Source organism: Macaca fascicularis, chromosome 14 (genome assembly GCF_037993035.2).
Source record: "Macaca fascicularis isolate 582-1 chromosome 14, T2T-MFA8v1.1".
In the NCBI taxonomy this organism is placed as follows: Eukaryota; Metazoa; Chordata; class Mammalia; order Primates; family Cercopithecidae; genus Macaca; species Macaca fascicularis.
In genome coordinates this window covers 29,132,828-29,152,399 of record NC_088388.1, presented here as the reverse complement: position 1 = coordinate 29,152,399, position 19,572 = coordinate 29,132,828, and the positions used below count along the sequence as shown (strand labels likewise).

Sequence of the window (19,572 nt, the reverse complement as noted above, 5' to 3'; positions counted from 1 at the left end):
CCAAGCTGAAGGTTCTCAAAGTATGGTCCCCGAACCAGGGGCTTCAGTATCAGCTGGGAATCTGTTAGAGAAGCAAATTCTAACTGAATCAGAAACTCTGGGGTTGGGGCCCAAGCAATCTGTTTTTTTTTGTTTTTTTGTTTTTTTTTTAGACAAAGTCTCACTCTTGTCACCCAGGCTGGAGTGCAATGGCACGATCTTGGCTCAGTGCAATCTCCACCTCCCAGGTTCAAGCAATTCTTCTGCCTTAGCCTCCTGAGTAGTTGGGATTATAGGGACACCCCACCATGCCCAGCTAATTTTTGTAATTTTAGTAGAGACGGGATTTCATCATATTGGTCAGGCTGGTCTTGAACTCCTGACTTCAGGTGATCCACCTGCCTCGGCCTCCCGAAGTGCTGGGATTACAGATGTGAGCCACCGCACCCAGCCACAATCTGCGTTTTGATGAGTCCTGCGTGATTGTGAGGCATGCTCAAGTCTAGCAATGCTTTCAGCATTTCTCCTGGGCTAACTCATTTATTCCTCCTGAGGACTGATGAGGATGGTTGTGTTATTACGTATCCCCCTTTTACAGATGCTGCCACTGAGGCTCAGAGATGGGGATTATTTGTCTAAGATACAAATACATACAGCTAGTAAATGGTGGCACGAAGACCCAGCCCAGGTCATCTGGCCACAGAAGAAAAATCTCTTGGATTATATTTAAATGCCCTCAAGGGATCCCCAGGAAAAAAAATCCCAAAAACCCAGGCAGGAGGAGTTCCAGGTTTACTTTATTTGTTGTTGTTTTTGTTTTGAGTGTTCAGCAAATCAGACATGGACTGTCTTCCTTCTTCCTTATAAACATAACCTTTTGAAAGCCCCAGTTCACCCTTGAATTATGGCTGAAACGGTGCTAAATGAAGAATTAGTATTAGCACCGAGTTTCCACTTCTTCAGTCTCCATTTGGGGACTTCTCGTGAGTCTCATCACACGTACACACACCAACATTGGCTTATTAGGACTTCTCTGGGCCTGGGAGTAAGTTGTGTTTGTAAGGCTTTGTTGTTTATCTAGGAAAGCTTCCAGGTTCACAGGAGATGTACACATCATTAGAGGTGATGGCTGACCTTTCAAAGTCATAGAGAAAAAAAAAACTGGAAGTGGCCTATGATTTCCAGCCCTGGGTTTATGCCAACAACAGGAACCTTCTAAGACATTGATATCTCCGGAAGCAAATGTCTAGAGTGAAACTGGTTAACACAGGTTCTGGGAAGGCAGAGCAACACAGCTGCTTTCCCTCTGGGGTAGGAAAGAATATCTCATTTGGGAATGGAATCCACTCGAGTGCCAGGCACTCTCCTTGCTAGATGTTGAATGTGGATAGTCGAGAGGAAGGCCCAGTTGGGTGGAGGCCCTGTGGCAGAACCCAGTTACATGGCCTGAGATTGCCAAGCCAACTGCCCCAGTATCTGAATCTGTAATGGATCCCATCTGCTTTCTTCTCTGGGCAAGGACGTAAGAAACCTCTCTAAGGCAGGAAAGCATGATGTCTAAAAGCACCAGCTCTTCTACCAGTAGATCTGGGTTCTAATCCTTGTTAGAACACTGACTAGCTGTGTGCCCTCAGCCTTGTTACTTAACCTCTTTGATCATCAGTTCTCTTAATAGTAATCCAGGTGGAATCAGGGGACCTACTTCATATGGTTGATGTGGTTGCTAAGTGAGGTGACGTATAAAAAGTGTCTGGTTACATCGTGAGCAGTCAACAAGTGATAAGTATTTGTATCAGTATTTTTATTACTATTGCTAAGTAAACCAGAAGAATACAATAGGGGAAAGATTTGGGCTTTGGATGCAGACCAACCTTGGTGCAAAGTGTGATCTCACATTTGCTAGTTGCTTCTTCGAGCCTCAAATTCTTTATTTGTAAAAAGTGGACAGGTTGTGGTGAAAGTAAAATGTGAGAAGGCAGCAAAAGACTGTAAGACAGTGTCTGATACTGAGTAAAAACCAATAACTGACTCCACTGGCATTCTTACTGCCATTGTCATCACCCCTAAAACATTAAAAGGGACGGTATCTAGCAGCTTAGCATTTACAGATTTCCTGCTTCCTGGTCTCCGTGGAAAGTTCTTCCTGCTGGGAAGATGGGGTTCTCCCTGGTGACCCCTCTCATCTGGGTGCCTCCCACCGGGTTGGGAAGGTGCCTGCTTGGCAGGAGGCATGCATCGTTGGTAGCCCCACACCACCCATGGCCACCCTCTGCTCTGTTCTGCCCACTCCTCCAACTCGCTCTCTGCGATGACCCGGGAGGAGCCGGGTCTTTCCTGTCCATTGAAGACTGGTGGTTTTAGATGCCTTTCCCCAAACATCTTGTTTACATTTTTCCTAGCTAAGTCTCATTTTTCTGTTTGCAGCCCATTTTTCTATGTCTTAGGAAAAATAGATATGTCAGCTGTTTTTCTTTTTCACTTCCATGTCCTCTGCCACTTCATTAGAGTGTGATTTGACTGTGTCCAAGTTCATGTATCGGATGGGGAGAGGATGCATTAAGTAACAGTGGGCCCAGTTCCAAGTCCCAAGTTGCTTCCTAGGTGGTTACCATTTAGTAACTGTTTTTGGCTTAGTCTTCTGCCTGGGGAGGTGGTGGGGTTGGTGCCATCAGGCAAGGAGTGGGACAAGAGAAACTTGGGCCTTCTCCAGCTCTGTTACCATACAGCTCCATTACTACAGCTCAGCAGCCAGCAAACATTCAGAAACTTCTGGAGTCAGGCATTCGTCAGGGGATGGGACTACTGTGAGGTAAGGTCCAGGAAGACTGGACACTTAGGAAGAACACACAATGCAAGATGGCTGCCTGAGCCAAGGCTGGGTTTCGCCCCGCCTTCAACCCATTTGAGCAGGCTTAAGCCCCACAGATGTTAAGTTGGCATATCTTTAGGTGAAGTGACAGGGTGAGCTTCATAATTTGCAGAGGCCAGTCCAGAAGGAACATGTGGGTACTCAGCATTCTGTGCAAGGACTCCTGAATGCCATTCTCACCACCTCTAATGTCAACAGTGGTGTCCCTGGCTTCTTCTAAAATAACTCTACTAACCAGACTGGTGTAGGGATGCCAATCTCCCCTTCCCACGGGCCTGCCACTGCAGCTCATAGTGGGCAGAGGTCCCCAGGAGATTGCACATCTGCACTGGGCACTCTTGGTACCTAGATGGAGGGTGGGTGAGAGGTCCCCGTTGAGTCAGCAGCAATTGCACTGCAGCACTGCCAGTCCAGGGAGTGCAGGATGGCTGGCACTATGCCTCTCCCCAAGACATTGCAGGGCGCATGCCCAGTCCTGACTCTCCCTGTACAGGTGCAGAGGCCTCCACCAACATGACTCTGTCAGCACCTTGGGAGTAGGGTGACACTGGTGATGGAGCCCAGGCACCAGGGGTGAGGTGTAGGTGCCTAAAAATCCCTCCTGGGGAGGTGGTGAGGAGGCAGGACCATGAGTGAGCTGAGGCTTTAGATGCCAGTGCATGTTCACTTATAAAACACAAATTCAAAGATAAAAATACTAAGAATCAAAGATGGCAACTGCAGAGCACCCAACCGCAAGTGGAGGCCTTCAGAGTACAAGGCCCTTAAGAATGCAAGACCCTTTGGGGCTCAAATTCTCTAGAGAGATTTGGGGTTCAGTTTGAGACCCATTAGCAAAGCTGGAAGATGCAGCTGTGGCTCGGATGTTGGAGCATAAATGAATGGGCACACCTCCACTGGGTGGATGGCAGTGGTTCCCCAGTGAAGAGGGGCCTGGGGCTTGGCTAACTCAAAAGATCCTTACTCTGATAGTGTGTGCTGAATAAAACATGAGCAGTAGAGAGACTGAGCCTCACTCTCATGTCTTTTATTGGAATTGTGGAGAGGGAGACCCTACTTCTAGCCTCAGTTTATACAACTATAAGGTAAGAGCAAAATCTACAGACTCCTGGGAGCAGGAAGTTATATAAGGATTTTCAAGATACCTTTGAAAGGTGCGTTAGCCTCCTGGAAAATGGAAATGGATCCACTAAATATCATTAAAATGTGTGTGACCAATTGGTTTTGACCATAGGACTGGGGAGAGGAGAGAATGTCTATATGATTCTTAAGACCCCTTCTAACCTCAGGTTTGTGTTTCTCTTATTTTGGTCTAAGCTGTAGAATTTCCATGCTGTGTATTGTGAGAAGTTTTAAAGGAGTATTTTCTTTATCCTTTCTCCATAATATAGGAATAATTACTTTTCCTTGAAAATATATAAAAAAGATTTTTTTTCCTAATGGCTCCTTGAAGGGAGAAGACCTTGAAAGGAGAAGAAAGGAAAATCCAGGCCACGTTTTGAGGTTTATTCCATAAGATATGGACAATGTAATTTTCAAATGATTTTCTAATTCAAATGAAGAAAATGGCAACAAACTTAGGGACCCTATAGCACTTATTCTTCTTAAAAATATTCTGTCTTTTATCTTGGCTTCTTAAAAATAAAAAATGATTTTTATCACTAAAATAGTCAGTATATATATTCAGTAAATATTTATTAGGTACCTACTATGTTCTAGGTACTATACCAGGAGCCAAGGATATTAACTAAAATAAGACATGCCCTCACTCCTAAGGACCTAAAATTCTAACAGATGAATGGTTTGAATTAATTTCTGTTAACTCACGCTATCACCTGGACTAGGTTTTTATTTCTGTCCATGCCTCAGTTCCCCCTATCCTCCCCCCATGTAGATAATTATAGTGATAGAACAACATGATGAAAATTGCATCACAGAGGCAATCTCTAGTACCTCTCTAGGTGGATTTCAGAAATGTGAAATTAGGGAGGGTTAAGAAAGTTGTTTTAATAGAAGCCTGGGACATCAGTGTTGACACTAAAGGTGCTGAGAAGAATGGCATTCAGGAGCCCGTGCACAGAATGCTAAGGGGACGTTCTGAGAACCTCGCCTGGGCTAGGTGTAAGGGACCAGCCAGGCGGAGACTGCAGGGCACAATTGAGATTTGTGCTCAGAAGTATTCAGTGGAGTGGTTGCCATCTGAACATACCTCCACAGACCACTCATGTCCAGCTCAGCTGTCACAAGATGTCAATTTGGTGCTGGGGTATTTTCTTGCTTTCTGACCCAGAAAGTCTTGCCATGACCCAGCTGGGATTCATGAACTCGGCTGGAAGCTAAAGAACAGGTTAGGGCTTTGTCTTTATTGCCTGTGTGTTTCACAGTTCTTTGTGAAGGAATTGCTTTTTTTTTTTTCTTTAACAAAGTTGGTATATTCCTATATGGTGTCACTGTAATTTTGATTTGGTGTTCTAGCTGCCATCTTGAAACTACATGGTGGCTGGGTGTGGTGGCTCACGCCTGTAATCCCAACACTTTGGGAGGCAGAAGTGGGCAGATCACTTGAGGTCAGAAGTTCGAGACCAGCCCGGCCAAAATGGTGAAACCCCGTCTTTACTAAAAAAGTACAAAAATTAGCTGGGCATGGTGGGTTGTGCCTGTAATCTCATCTACATGGGAGGCTGAGGTGGGAGAACTGCGTGAACCTGGGAGGCAGAGGTTGTAGTGAGCCAAGATCCCACCACTGCATTTCAGCCTGGGTGACAGATCAAGACTCTGTCTCAAAAAAAAAGAACTACATGGTGACCAGTTACTTTCTCTAATTAGGTTGTATTTTGTAAATCCTAATAGGACTGTGAATTTGCTTAGTGTGTATCCATCACAGAAATGGGATAGTACCTTTGATAAAATGTTCTATTAGTACATTTTATAAAGGCCCATTCACTACTGACTCTCGGCCTCCCACTCCTTTTGTGAAGTTGGGCTGAGATAGCAGTTATTACTATTGCTACCACCAATGCTGATTACTAAGGACATAAAATACTGTGTGTATGTGTTTATAGTGATTAATCATGTTTATAATGATTAATGTGTTTATAATGATTATAATGAAGAATGTTATGGTATTGCTAGTATGCCATTTTACAGAGGAAGAGCTTGGGACTCAGGGAAATTAAATACAAAATCGCACAGCTAGAATGTAGCTGACTGGAACTTGAACTGATACCCAAGTTCTTTCCACTCTGCTCCATATGCTTCTTTTATCATTGCAATAGGGTCTAGGGTTTTATAAAGGAGAAGGCTAAAGAATGCATTAGGTCCTTTGGTAAGACACATTATCACCTTTGCAGCTGCCTCTCCCATAACATAGGCCTTGTTAATCTAACAATGTAACATGAGGGTAAAGACCCCAGCCCGTCATTGATCTCTGAGCTTCTGTGACTTGCAGAGAGGCTGCTCCATGTCTTAGGGGGCCAGCTGTAGCCTTTCAAGGGAAGAAAGGGGTCTGGGTGGGAAGACTTGCTGGAAGGCAGTGAAGTGGAGTGGAAAGAACATGGCTTACAGACTCAAGAAGACCAGGTCTGTCTCCCTTGAGCAAGTCTCTTCACTGACCATCAGTAAAGTGAGGACAGTAGCACCAACTTGATAGGAGTGAATTAAATGAGATGAAGGATATAAAGCTTACGATGTAGACAGGACACTCAACAATTGTTAGTTGCAGTTGGAAGAAGACTTTACTTTTCTCTTTCCACAATTTCCCACGTGCACATTCATCGACAGATGCATATTCACTGCTGCTTAAGATTTTGCACGCGGTCTCTTTCATGCTAGTGTGAGAAGCCCTAAATTTATGTTTTTAAAAATATGTTATTTCTGCATAGTTTCCCATTGCCTCAGTGCTCCCTTTTGTGAGTTTAGATCACTAAGGGCCTCTAGGACACTGGGTGTCAGGAATAGCGAATTCATCCAAGCTTGTGTCATGCCTCTTTCCTGGTCTGAGGGATGAAGGTGGCGGTTGGGGTTGCCTGTTTTCTCACCCGCTCTTTTGCTATGGGAAGTCTTACTGTCTTCTCCTGAAGCCTTGGCCTTCCAAGAGGAGAAAAGGCTTCTTAAACTCGGAGGCGTGGCTAGAACACAAGTGCCTAGAACTCTGTGCCCTTGCCCACTGGCAGTGGAAGAGGGTTCATCACTCACGCTCTAGAGTTGCCCAAATACTTATGTTCTTTGTTCTCTTTTGGCAGAACCAGCTTCTTGCAAAAGGACTGTTCTTTGTGGAGGAGAAGATCAAGCTATGTGAAGGCAAGTATAAGACAGCCCTGATAGACTGGGGCCTCTGTGACTCAGCCTTTGATGTCTGAACAGCTGAGATGCTTCTGTCCAGAAGTGACAGACTCCAAGCGAGTGATTCACCCTGTCCATTTCCTCCCTACCTAGGCGGCAGCACTTTGATTTGAGTCAGCTACTCACAGCATTGCAAGTCAGAACTGTGTTTCAGAAAAGTGTAGTGGGATGGGGTGGTTTCTTTGGAGACCTTGTTCAGGATTTTGTTTGTTTGTTTAGTGGGATGCAGGCTAGGGGTCTCTTTTGAAGGAATAAGTTACTCTGTGAATCCTCCATGCTATTTCCTCTGGTCTGCCCCGAGCTATTTCCTACAGACCTTTGTAATATTTCTGGGGAGTCATAGAGGAGTCCTGTCCATTTGGGGGACATTAGGCTAAGCAGGTACTCACTCAATAGGGTATGATTTGATAGATGAAGGGAAATTTCCTGATCTTAGATTTTAAAGTCCAACTGACAGGAGAGAAAGGAACTGAATGGAGATGGAAACAGGTTTCAAAGGTAAGAATTGGTCAACCCCATGACTCTATCAAGGGCTACTTTTAGCTCCCACCAAAGTGGGACTTGATCTTAGCTTGCCACCTACTTTTTGGGTAACTTTTGGTTAGTTACTAGTTTCTCCAAGTCTCAGCTTTTATCGTTTTTGAAGTGATAAATTGGGGTGAGGGGTTGTAGGGAACATAAGGCACATGAGTGGCGTAACACCATACCTGGCACACAGCAGGTGTACATACCGGACCCTTTCTTTTTTTTCTGCTCCAGCCTAATGTCCCATAGATCAAACTTATTTCCAGGCCCAGACTTATTAGGTGTCATGTCATCGTCCTTTTGTTTCTCCCCATTCCCTGGGAGAGACACTAGTGTGTCCAGGAAAGGGGCTCCTAGAAAGACAAAGTAGGAAGGAAAAGGAGAAACTGACGCTAGAAAGTTCTGAGGTCTGGCATACAGTAAATGCTTACCAAGCCTTGGGAAGAATAGAGGTTAGAAATTAACCTTTGCACATTTGAGAATTGGCTGAAGCCATTCTTCCCTTGAATACATCGATAATATTATTTTTTTTTCCAAACTTAAAAATACCCAGTAACCCAAGGCCTTTAGAAAAAAATTGTAAATTGTGGTTAAACAAAACCCCACACAATATAAAATATACCCTCTTTATAATTGCAGTACTTTACAGTTCAGTAGTGTTAATTATATTCACATTGTTGTGTAACAGATCTCTAGAACTTTATCTTGCAAAACGGAAACTCCATGTCCATTGAACAACTCCCAACATTTTGCCCCCTTTCCTCAGCCCCCGACAGCCACCATCCTATTTTTTGTTTCCGTGCTTTGACTACTCTAGGCGTCTTATAATTGGAATCATATGGTATTTGTCCTTTTGTGACTGGCTTAGTTTCATTCAGCATAAGGTCCGCAAATTCACGTTGTAGCATGTGAGAGGATTCCCTTCTTATTTTAAGGCTAATATTCCATTGTATGTGCATGCTACATTTGCTTTATCTTCTCACGTGTCAAAGGAAGGGGCTTATTCTTAGGTGACTTGCTTAAGAATTTAGTGGGTCTTTTGCATTTTATTTATGTATTTTTTTTGAGACAGAGTCTCACTTCTGTGGCCCAGGCTGGAGAGCAATGGTGCGATCTTGACTCACTGCAACCTCTACCTCCCAGGTTCAAGCGATTCTCATGCCTCAGCCTCTTGAGTAGCTGGGATTACAGGCACCTGCCACCACGCCTGGCTAATTTTTGTATTTTTAGTAGGGGTTTCACCTTGTTGGCCAGGCTGGTCTCAACTCCTGACCTCAAAAGATCCACCGCCTTGGCCTCCCAAAGTTCTGGGATTACAGGCATGAGCCACTGTGCCCGGCCCTCTTTTGCATTTTGGAGTCAGGCTAGTACAAAAATGTGGGAAACAACTGCCTGGTAAAGGGAGGGGAAAGAAACATTGTCCCTAGTCACATAAATTGTATGTATGTTATCTGGGGAGTTATTACAAGCTCCTGGAAATGTGGAAAAACAGCTCTATGAAAAAGATACTGAATAAAACCAGAGCTTCAAGTGCCCTTAAAAGGGGAAGTTGAATGTCTCTCACCCGAATAACCCTCATCATAGATACACTCAGAGTGAAAACTCAGAAATGGGGCTAGACAGGATGAACAAAGTTCATCCCACATTCTATGCCCCTGCCCTGGCGTGGCCTGAGAGCACCAGGCCTGGGGTATTCTCTCTGAGTCTCTTCTAGTCCCGGAGTTCTGGTGTTGGGGCCTTTTCTGTACAGTGAATGGGCATGTGGGGAGCCTTTAAGGGCCTCTGCCATCTTCAACCAGGCATCTCTACTGTTTAATTTTATGTATTAGAACTCCAAGAAAAATTCTGTTTGAATAAAAGGATTCTCTTGCTATAAAACAAAGTTTGAAAACAATTAATATGATATGTCCAGTCACTGAACAAACTCCTCTTTGTTGACATCTCTGCTTAGATACTTACATGTCTATATATACACACCCCTTCTTTACTGCTGCAGAAAAGACAGGTGGCTGTTCATACCCACCTGTTGCTCTTTTGTGGGCAGAAGACGCCATGTTAAGTTCATCTTTTCTAGAGCCTTAGTGACCTTGAGTCTTAGGAAGTTTCTGACACTTACCCACATACTTCTGGTGACCTAAACTGCTGTGTTACATTAGAGGGCAGATGTATAGGACAGTCATCTAGAACCATCCATCCAACCCCCTTCATTTTTTGCAGGGAGCTAAGTCCTTGACTTATGGGCTGTTTCTGGAAGGGAAGGCACCTGTGTTCTTTAACTCTTTCTCCCCCAGGGCTGCCCTGTTGCTGTGTCTGTGTCTGTCTGATGTTCTTCTCTGAACACTTTCCAAAACCTCCATTACTCTCTGAAGTTTGCAGCCAGCAATTAGACCTGGGTTCTTGGGAGGCGTCTTACTGCTGCTAGGTTGCAGAATTACGTTGTGTGTCAACGAGCATCCTGTCTTGGCACTGCAAGGGGGAGTAAGTAGGCAGCAGTGCCAACCTGCAAGGTTCTCTCTTCTTCCCTTCCTTCAGATCAAGAGGACCTCTGCTTGTCTTGGTTGTAGAAGGCTTAAGATAAGGGACATCAACAGAGAAGCTGGAGTCACCTTTTACCATGTGGGGTACATTATCCAGGTGCTGGAGTTCACCTTGGTTCTAGGAACCAGGATGACCCAGTATGTGAGATGGTCCTTTTAGACTTCCCCTTCCTCCTCCCTGCAGTGAAACAGCATAGCCTGCATTTGAAAGAGGATACCGACTGCTTCAATCAAATGTTTATTTGATTATCTACTATGAGCCAGTACGTTGCTAGGTGCTGGGGAGTCAGGAGTCGGAGAAACCATCACAGCATTACAGGCCCTCATGGAGCTCACACATGAATCAAATCATCACCAAGTATAAAACTGTACCCAGGACAAGTACTAAGAATACAATCTGTAGCAGAGTGGTTTGACCAATGGGGAGAGACTTTCTCCTAGAAGTGATGTTCAAGCTGCAACTAGAAAGATCAACAGAAGTAGGTTAGGTAAAGAAGGGAGAGAAAGAGCAGTCAAGGCAGAAGGGCCAGCACATGCAAAGGCCCTGTGGCATGAGAGAGAAGGGTGACTGCAAGAGAGATCATTAGAGCCCAAAGGCCAACAGGAATACAGAAGAGGATCAAGACCCAGAAGGAGGAGACGGATTCTCCTGGGCTGTGTGGATCATATTATTCAGGTTTTGTTTATCCTAGGAGCAAAGGAAAATGTTCATGCTAACTATTAAGTCCTGTTCTACACTGTCCCATATTTGAGTTAAATGGTAACCTCCTTCCACTCACCAGTCCCAGTATCTGCAAAAATCTATACACTTGGCACTTTCCATCCATTCAAGCAAAGCTTTTAAAAGATTGATTTATGAAGTGGCTGCACCATCCTTAGCACTAGTAATATAGTGATGAGCAAGACAGATAGGGCCCCATTCCCACTTCCATTCCAGTGACAAGACAGAGAAGAAGTGAATTAAACCGTTCCAATAAAGTGTGATCAGTGGTTTGCACAGGAAAGTTGAGGGTGTCCTGGATTTGCATTTTCCCCCTGTGAATTTCACCCTGACCTTTCAAAATCTGCACATCTTTGGACCTGCTGGCTACTAGTCATGCCCTTGTTCTATTCTGTCTCCCCAGCCACTGCTTTTATTGCCCATTAAATTAATAGACGGTGCCAAATGAATCTTTCAAGATTCATTCAGTGGAACTGGCAGTGTCTTGCCAAACGTGTCTCTCAGTGTCTAATCTTGGCTGACCCAGTTTCTTTGCCTGGGATGAGCTGAGGCAGTGACCAATATCAGCTCTGATATCTAGGTCATTAAACAGCAACTGCTATGCAGGCCCTTCTCTGCCAGGGCCCGTCTTTCCTGGAGGTGCAGAGTTCCTCACACAACCTTCCGATGGTATTGGGTGACCTGTGTGCTCCAGCCTGGGGTAGCAGGGACACTTGGCTGTAGCTTAGGCTTCCTCATCCTGGGAGTAAGTAGGGACAGCATCAGGAGTCAGGTGCTGTGTTTTGCAGAAGGCCTTTTCAGAGAATGCTGCCCTCCCAGTTACTGTAAAGAAGTGGGTGGAGAAAACAGTTTCCAGATCCTCTTTCTGCCTCTCTCCATTGACAGCTGAAATCCAGAATAAGCCCAGTGTCTTAATGAGTAAGAAAACAAAACAGTATATAGTGGTGCACATGATCTTCCCGGATTAGCCTGGCCAAGAGCATGGTTTCTGGAATCACAGCTCTGCCTTTGAGCTGTGTGACTTTGGGGCAGTTAGTTGGCCTCTCTGAGCCTGTAAAGCGGGGGTATTAGAGTCTAGTCATGAGATATCTTATAGGTAAGTAAACTAGCATTGTGCTGGATAATGTTGTAACCATTCATGTGATAACAGTTACTGTGTGATTCTAAGATGTCAGCTCCCTTTTCTGGATTGGAGGATGGAAAGGCATATTTGCATATTTTCCATTGGATTTTCCCACCCAGTCCTACATTTACTATAGTAACACCTTGTAGATCAAATGTAAGTAATGCGCTCTCTTCCCTCCCCACACCTAATGCTGCGTCTCCCATTCAGAGTCTTACTAGTGAAGACTGGTAAGTTTAGATTACTTATTAGTAAGACCAGTGAGCTAAGATCAATGCATGCATCCTTGTGAGATGGAATATATTTCTGCCCTGAGAATTTCTGTTGGTCTTAGCCTGGAATGAAGATCCTGCAGTACCACACCTCTGCTCTCTGGGCTTTAATAGCTCCTGGCTGCAAGTTTGTTAGCATGTGCAACTTAGACATTTTATGTGGAACTGTCTTCTGGCCTCTTCTACAAATAATGACAAATTCTTTTCTTTCTTCCTCCCTTCCCATCTTCTCGCCCTCTTGTAGGTGAAAATCGCATTGAGGTTCTGGCTGAAGTCTGGGACCACTTCTTCACTGAGACTCTCCCTACCCTGCAGGCAATATTTTATCCAGTTCAGGTTAGTCTCACTGGGGAACACTTCCTGTCATCCTCAGCAGTCTGTCTTCTCTCCTGGCCTTTGCAGCCTGGGGGCTCCTGGTAAATGGGAGAAAACTTGGAGATTGGGCAAAGGAGTTTAGAGATGTTTTAAGGGCTCTCTGGTTCTATATTTAGTACCTAAGTTCAAGTGAAGAAGAGTGCCTGCATAACTAGCAATTTTTAGGCTCTTGTTACCCTCTTGGTTTTGAGTATGTCTTTATATTCTTGGAGTGGTTTGTTTTTCTTAGTTTTCAAAAGTAGAGAAGTTGGGGGGAAGGGAGATTTCTTGTTTCTTTTCTTTCTTTCTCCCCTGCCTCTTTCTTCTCTCCTTTTTTTTTTTTTTTTTTTTTTTTTAAAGCACAATTTTAAAGCAAGTTTGCTGTTGCCTTCAAATCATGAAAAAGGAGTAGCATTCCGTGTTCCTCTGTAAGGGATCCTACGTGATTTAGTAGGAGGAACGCCGGACTAGGAATCCGTAGACTTAGATTCAAGAGTGTGGGTTTGGGCAGAGTCATTTATCTTCTGTGAGCATAGCTCCATCGTATCTCCAGCAAAACGAGGACTTGAGAGTAAAATATGAATGACACCTCTAGTATTCTTACTCTGTGGCCTCCACTCCTTCTACCATTTATGTTGATATCCTTGCCCCCTTGTCTCTGTAGAGCTAATACCATGATGATCACTGCCAGGTCGATGCCACCTCTAAGGAAGGTTGACCTGTAGATGTTCCTCTCCAAAATACATGTCTCTCTCACTTAAGCTGCAGTGTGCTCACTCTTCTCTCCTCCCACTGTGGTTGAGGCTTCGTATGTAATTAGGTATTGTTGAAGTGTGGGTGTCGTATGCAGAGGAACACAGCCATTAAGCAATGGGTAGAATGACCTTATGCCAGAGGTCAAGACCTACGTGGACTGTTTGGTCTGAACAGTGTTTTAAAGGAATTTTGAATTGCTGAAAACATATGTCAAGTATCTAAAACCTGGGAGGTTAGGCTTATAGATTCCATTTTCCATGTTAGACCCACCCCATAATATTTCCAGTAAGGTAGTACAGATAGAAGCCTCTGTCCTGTAGCCTGCAGAAACCTTCCCCTTCCTTGCAGTAGTCACCCATCAGCCATCAGTGAGTCTTCTCTCAGGAAGACAGACATGGGGATAAGGTTGCCAGATTATGCATATAAAAATACAGGATGTTGGCCGGGCACAGCACTTCGGGAGGCTGAGGCAGGTAGATCACTTGAGCCCAGAAGTTTGAGACCAGTCTGGGCAACAAGATGAAAACCCATCTCTATTAAAAAAAAAATCAGCCAGGCATGGTGGCATGTGTCTGTAGTCTCAGGTACTAGGGAGGCTGAAGTAGGAGGATCACTTGAACCCAGAAGATCAAAGCTGCAGTGAGCCGAGATTGCACCACTGCACTTCAACCTGGGAGACAGAGCAAAACCCTGTCTCTAAATAAACAAACAAGCAAACAGGATGTTGAGTTATATTTGAATTGCATATATAAGCAAATAACGCAATATTTGGGACATGTTTATACTGAAAAACTCTTCAAATTTCTATGGGTATCCTGTGTTTTATCCGGCAACCCTACTGGAAGGGGGGTGTACAGAAAAGGCCTGGATTTGTAAGTCGACAAAGAGGCATGTTGAATCAGTACCTGGTGTCTCCTGTGTTTGTTTATTTACTTATTTATTTATTTATTTATTTATTTATTTATTTATTATTATACTTTAAGTTCTAGGGTACATGTGCACAGCATGCAGATTTGTTACATATGTATACATGTGCCATGTTGGTGTGCTGCACCCATTAACTCGTCATTTACATTAGGTATATCTCCTAATGCTATCCCTCCCCCCTCCCCCCACCCCCCGACAGGTCCCAGTGTGTGATGTTCCCCACCCTGTGTCCAAGTGTTCTCATTGTTCAATTCCCACCTGTGAGTGAGAACATGTGGTGTTTGGTTTTCTGTCCTTGCGATAGTTTGCTGAGAATGATGGTTTCCGGCTTCATCCATGTGCCTACAAAGGACATGAACTCATCCTTTTTTATGGCTGCATAGTATTCCATGGTGTATATGTGCCACATTTTCTTAATCCAGTCTATCATTGATGGACATTTGGGTTGGTTCCAACTCTTTGCTATTGTGAATAGTGCCACAGTAAACATACATGTGAATGTGTCTTTATAGCAGCATGATGTATAATCCTTTGGGTATATACTCAGTAATGGGATGGCTGGGTCAAATAGTATTTCTAGTTCTAGATCTTTGAGGAATCGCCACAATGTCTTCCACAATGGTTGAACTAGTTTACAGTCCCACCAATGGTGTAAAAGTGTTCCTGCTTCTCCACATCCTCTCCAGCACCTGTTGTTTCCTGACTTTTTAATGATCATCATTCTAACTGGTGTGACATGGTATCTCATTGTGGTTTTGATTTGCATTTCTCTGATGGCCAGTGATGGTAATCATTTTTTCATGTATCTGTTGTCTGCATAAATGTCTTCTTTTGAGAAGTGTCTGTTCATATCCTTCACCCACTTTTTGATGGGGTTGTTTTTTCCTTGTAAATTTGTTTAAGTTCTTTGTAGTTCCTGGATATTAGCCCTTTGTCAGATGGATAAATTGTAAAAATTTTCTCCCATTCTGTAGGTTGCCTGTGCACTCTGATGGTAGTTTCTTTTGCTGTGCAGAAGCTCTTTAGTTTAATTAGACCTCATTTGTCTATTTTGGCTTTTGTTGCCATTGCTTTTGGTGTTTTAGTCATGAAGTCCTTGCCCATGCCTATGTCCTGAATGGTATTGCCTAGGTTTTCTTCTAGGGTTTTTATGGTTTTAGGTCTAACATTTAAGTCTCTAATCCATCTTGAATTAATTTTTGTATAAAGTGTAAGGAAGGGATCCAATTTCAGCTTTCTACATATGGCTAGACAGTTTTCCCAGCACTATTTATTAAATAGGGAATCCTTTCCCCATTTCTTGTTTTTGTCAGGTTTGTCAAAAATCAGATGGTTGTAGATGTGTGGCATTATTTCTGAAGGCTCTGTTCTGTTCTATTGGTCTATATCTCTGTTTTGGTACCAGTACCATGCTGCTTTGGTTACTGTAGCCTTGTAGTATAATTTGAAGTCAGGTAGCATGATGCCTCCAGCTTTGTTCTTCTGGCTTAGGATTGTCCTGGCAATGCGGGCTCTTTTTCGTTCCATATCAACTTTAAAGTAGTTTTTTCCAATTCTGTGAAGAAAGTCATTGATAGCTTGATGGGGATGGCATTGAATCTATAAATTACCTTGGGCAGTATGGCCATTTTCACGATACTGATTCTTCCTATCCATGAGCATGGAATCTTCTTCCATTTGTTTGTGTTCTCTTTTATTTTGTTGAGCAGTGGTTTGTAGCTCTCCTTGAAGAGGTCCTTCACATCCCTTATAAGTTGGATTCCTAGATATTTTGTCTTCTTTGAAGCAATTGTGAATGGGAGTTCACTCATGATTTGGCTCTCTGTTTGTCTGTTATTGGTGTATAATAATGCTTGTGATTTTTGCACATTGATTTTGTATCCTGAGACTTCTGAAGTTGCTTATCAGCTTAAGGAGATTTTGGGCTGAGACGATGGGGTTTTCTGAATATACAATCATGTCATCTGCAAACAGGGACAATTTGACCTCCTCTTTTCCTAATTTGAATACCCTTTATTTCTTTCTCCTGCCTGATTGCCCTGGCCAGAACTTCCAACACTATGTTGAATAGGATGGTGAGAGAGGGCATCCCTGTCTTGTGCTGGTGTTCAATGGGAGTGCTTCCAGTTTTTGCCCATTCAGTATGATATTGGTTGTGGGTTTGTCATAAATAGCTCTTATTATTTTGAGATACATTCCATCAATACCTAACTTATTGAGAGTTTTTAGCATGAAGGGCTGTTGAATTTTGTCAAAGGCCTTTTCTCCATCTATTGAGATAATCACGTGGTTTTTGTCTTTGGTTCTGTTTATGTGATGGATTACGTTTATTGATTTGCGTATGTTGAACCAGCTTTGCATCCCAGGGATGAAGCCCACTTGATCATGGTGGACAAGCTTTTTGATGTGCTGCTGGATTCGGTTTGTCGGTATTTTATTGAGGATTTTTGCATCAATGTTCATAAGGGATATTGGTCTAAAATTCTCTTTTTTTGTTGCATCTCTGCCGGGATTTGGTATAAGGATGATTCTTGCTTCCTTAAGAGTTAGGGAGGATTCCCTCTTTTTCTATTGATTGGAATAGTTTCAGAAGGAATGGTACCACCTCCACTTTGTACCTCTGGTAGAATTCGGTCATGAATCCACCTGGTCCTGGACTTGTTTTGGTTGGTAGGCTATTAATTATTGCCTCAATATCAGAGCCTGCTATTGGTCTATGCAGGGATTCAGCTTCTTCCTGGTTTAGTCTTGGGAGGGTGTATGTGTCCAGGAATTTATCCATTTCTTCTAGATTTTCTAGTTTATTTGTGTAGAGGTGTTTATAGTATTCTCTGATGGTAGTTTGTATTTCTATGGGACCGGTGGTTATATCCCCTTTATCATTTTTTATTGTATCTATTTGATTCTTCTCTCTTTTCTTCTTTATTAGTCTTGCTAGTGGTCTATCAATTTTGTGGATATTTTAAAAAAAACAGCTCCTGGATTCATTGATTTTTTTTTTTTGAAGGGTTTTTTGTGTCTCTATCTCCTTCAGTTCTGCTCTGATCTTAGTTATTTCTTGTTTTCTGCTAGCTTTTGAATGTGTTTGCTCTTGCTTTTCTAGTTCTTTTAATTGTGATGTTAGGGTATCAATTTTAGGTCTTTCCTGCTTTCTCTTGTGGGCATTTAGTGCTATAAATTTCTCTCTACACACTGCTTTAATGTGTCCCAGAGATTCTAGTATGTTGTGTCTTTGTTCTCATTGGTTTCAAAGAACATCTTTATTTCTGCCTTCATTTCGTTATGTACCCAGTAGTCATTCAGGAGCAGGTTGTTCAGTTTCCATGTACTTGAGTGGTTTTGAGTGAGTTTCTTAATCCTGAGTTCTAATTTGATGCACTGTGGTCTGAGAGACAGTTTGTTATAATTTCTGTTCTTTTACATTTGCTGAGGAGTGCTTTACTTCCAACTATGTGGTCAATTTTGGAATAAGTACAATGTGGTGCTGAAAATAATGTGTATTCTGTTGATTTGAGGTGGAGAGTTCTGTAGATGTCTATTAGGTCTGCATGGTGCAGAACTGAGTTCAGTTCCTGGATATCCTTGTTAACTTTCTGTCTCATTGATCTGTCTAATGTTGACAGTGGGGTGTTAAAGTCTCCCACTATTATTATGTGGGAATCTAAGTCTCTTTGTTGATCTCTAAGGACTTGCTTTATGAATCTGGGTGCTCCTGTATTGGGTGCATATATATTTAGGATAGTTAGCTCTTCTTGTTGAATTGATCCCTTTACCATTATGTAATGGCCTTCTTTGTCTCTTTTGATCTTTGTTAGTTTAAAGTCTGTTTTATCAGAGACTAGGATTGCAATTCCTGCTTTTTTTTTGTTTTCCATTTGCTTGGTAGATCTTCCTCTATCCCTATATTTTGAGCCAATGTGTGTCTCTGCACATGAGATGGATATCCTGAATAGAGCACACTGATGCGTCTTTAGTCTTTATCAAGTTTGCCAGTCTGTACCTTTTAATTGGAGCATTTAGTTCATTTACATTTAAGGTTAATATTGTTATGTGTGAATTTGATCCTGTCATTATGATGTTAGCTGGTTATTTTGCTCATTAGTTGATACAATTTCTTCCTAGCAGCAATGGTCTTTACAATTTGGCATGTTTTTGCAGTGGCTGGTACCGGTTGTTCCTTTCCATGTTTAGTGCTTCCTTCAGGAGCTCTTGTAAGGCAGGCCTTGTGGTGACAAAATCTCTCAGCATTTGCTTGTCTGTAAAGGATTTTATTTCTCCTTCACTTATGAAGCTTAGTTTGGCTGGATATGAAATTCTGGGTTGAAAATTCTTTTCTTTAAGAACGTTGAATATTGGCCCCCACTCTCTTCTGGTTTGTAGGATTTCTGCCAAGAGATCTGCTGTTAGTCTGTTGGGCTTCCCTTTGTGGGTAACCCAACCTTTCTCTCTGGTTTCCCTTAACATATTTTCCGTCATTTCAACTTTGGTGAATCTGACAATTGTGTGTCTTGGAGTTGCTCTTCTCGAGGAGTATCTTTGTGGCATTCTCTGTATTTGAATGTTGGCCTGCCTTGCTAGGTTGGGGAAGGTCTCATGGATAATACCTTGCAGAGTGTTTTCCAACTTGATTCCATTCTCCCCATTACTTTCAGGTACACCAGTCAGACGTAGATTTGGTCTTTTCACAGAGTCCCATATTTCTTGGAGGCTTTGTTCGTTTCTTTTTACTCAGACTTCTTGCTTCATTTCATTCATTTGATCTTCAGTCTCTGATACCCTTTCTTCCACTTGATAGAATCAGCTACTGAAGCTTGTGCATGTGTCACGTAGTTCTCGTGCCATGGTTTTCAGCTCCATCAGGTCATTTAAGGTTGTCTCTATGCTGTTTATTCTAGTTAGCCATTCATCTAACCTTTTTTCAAGGTTTTTAGCTTCTTTGCAATGGGTTTAACATCCTCCTTTAGCTCGGAGAAGTTTATTACTGATCATCTGAGGCCTACTTCTGTCAACTTGTCAAAGTTGTTCTCCATCCAGCTTTGTTCCGTTGCTGGTGAGGAGCTGCATTCCCTTGGTGGAGAAGAGGTGCTCTGATTTTTAGAATGTTCTGCTTTTCTGCTCTGGTTTCTCCCCATCTTTGTGGTTTTATCTACCTTTGGTCTTTGATGATG

At 42.9% G+C, this 19,572-nt stretch overlaps 1 protein-coding gene across 22 annotated transcripts in view; it reads left to right on the top strand.

Moving 5' to 3' along the window:
• The window catches only part of PRR5L (proline rich 5 like), a 176,879-nt gene that overhangs the window by 130,454 nt on the left and 26,853 nt on the right, over positions 1 to 19,572 (top strand). For 18 of the 22 annotated variants that reach the window (XM_074013954.1, XM_045370425.3, XM_074013950.1 and 15 more), the window contains 2 exons: positions 7,090 to 7,147; positions 12,612 to 12,703. In XM_074013954.1, the coding sequence (XP_073870055.1) occupies positions 7,090 to 7,147; positions 12,612 to 12,703 (150 nt within the window). The remainder of the gene's footprint in view (positions 1 to 7,089; positions 7,148 to 12,611; positions 12,704 to 19,572) is intronic. The other 4 variants (XM_074013944.1, XM_065528320.2, XM_074013945.1 and 1 more) reach the window with 1 other exon arrangement.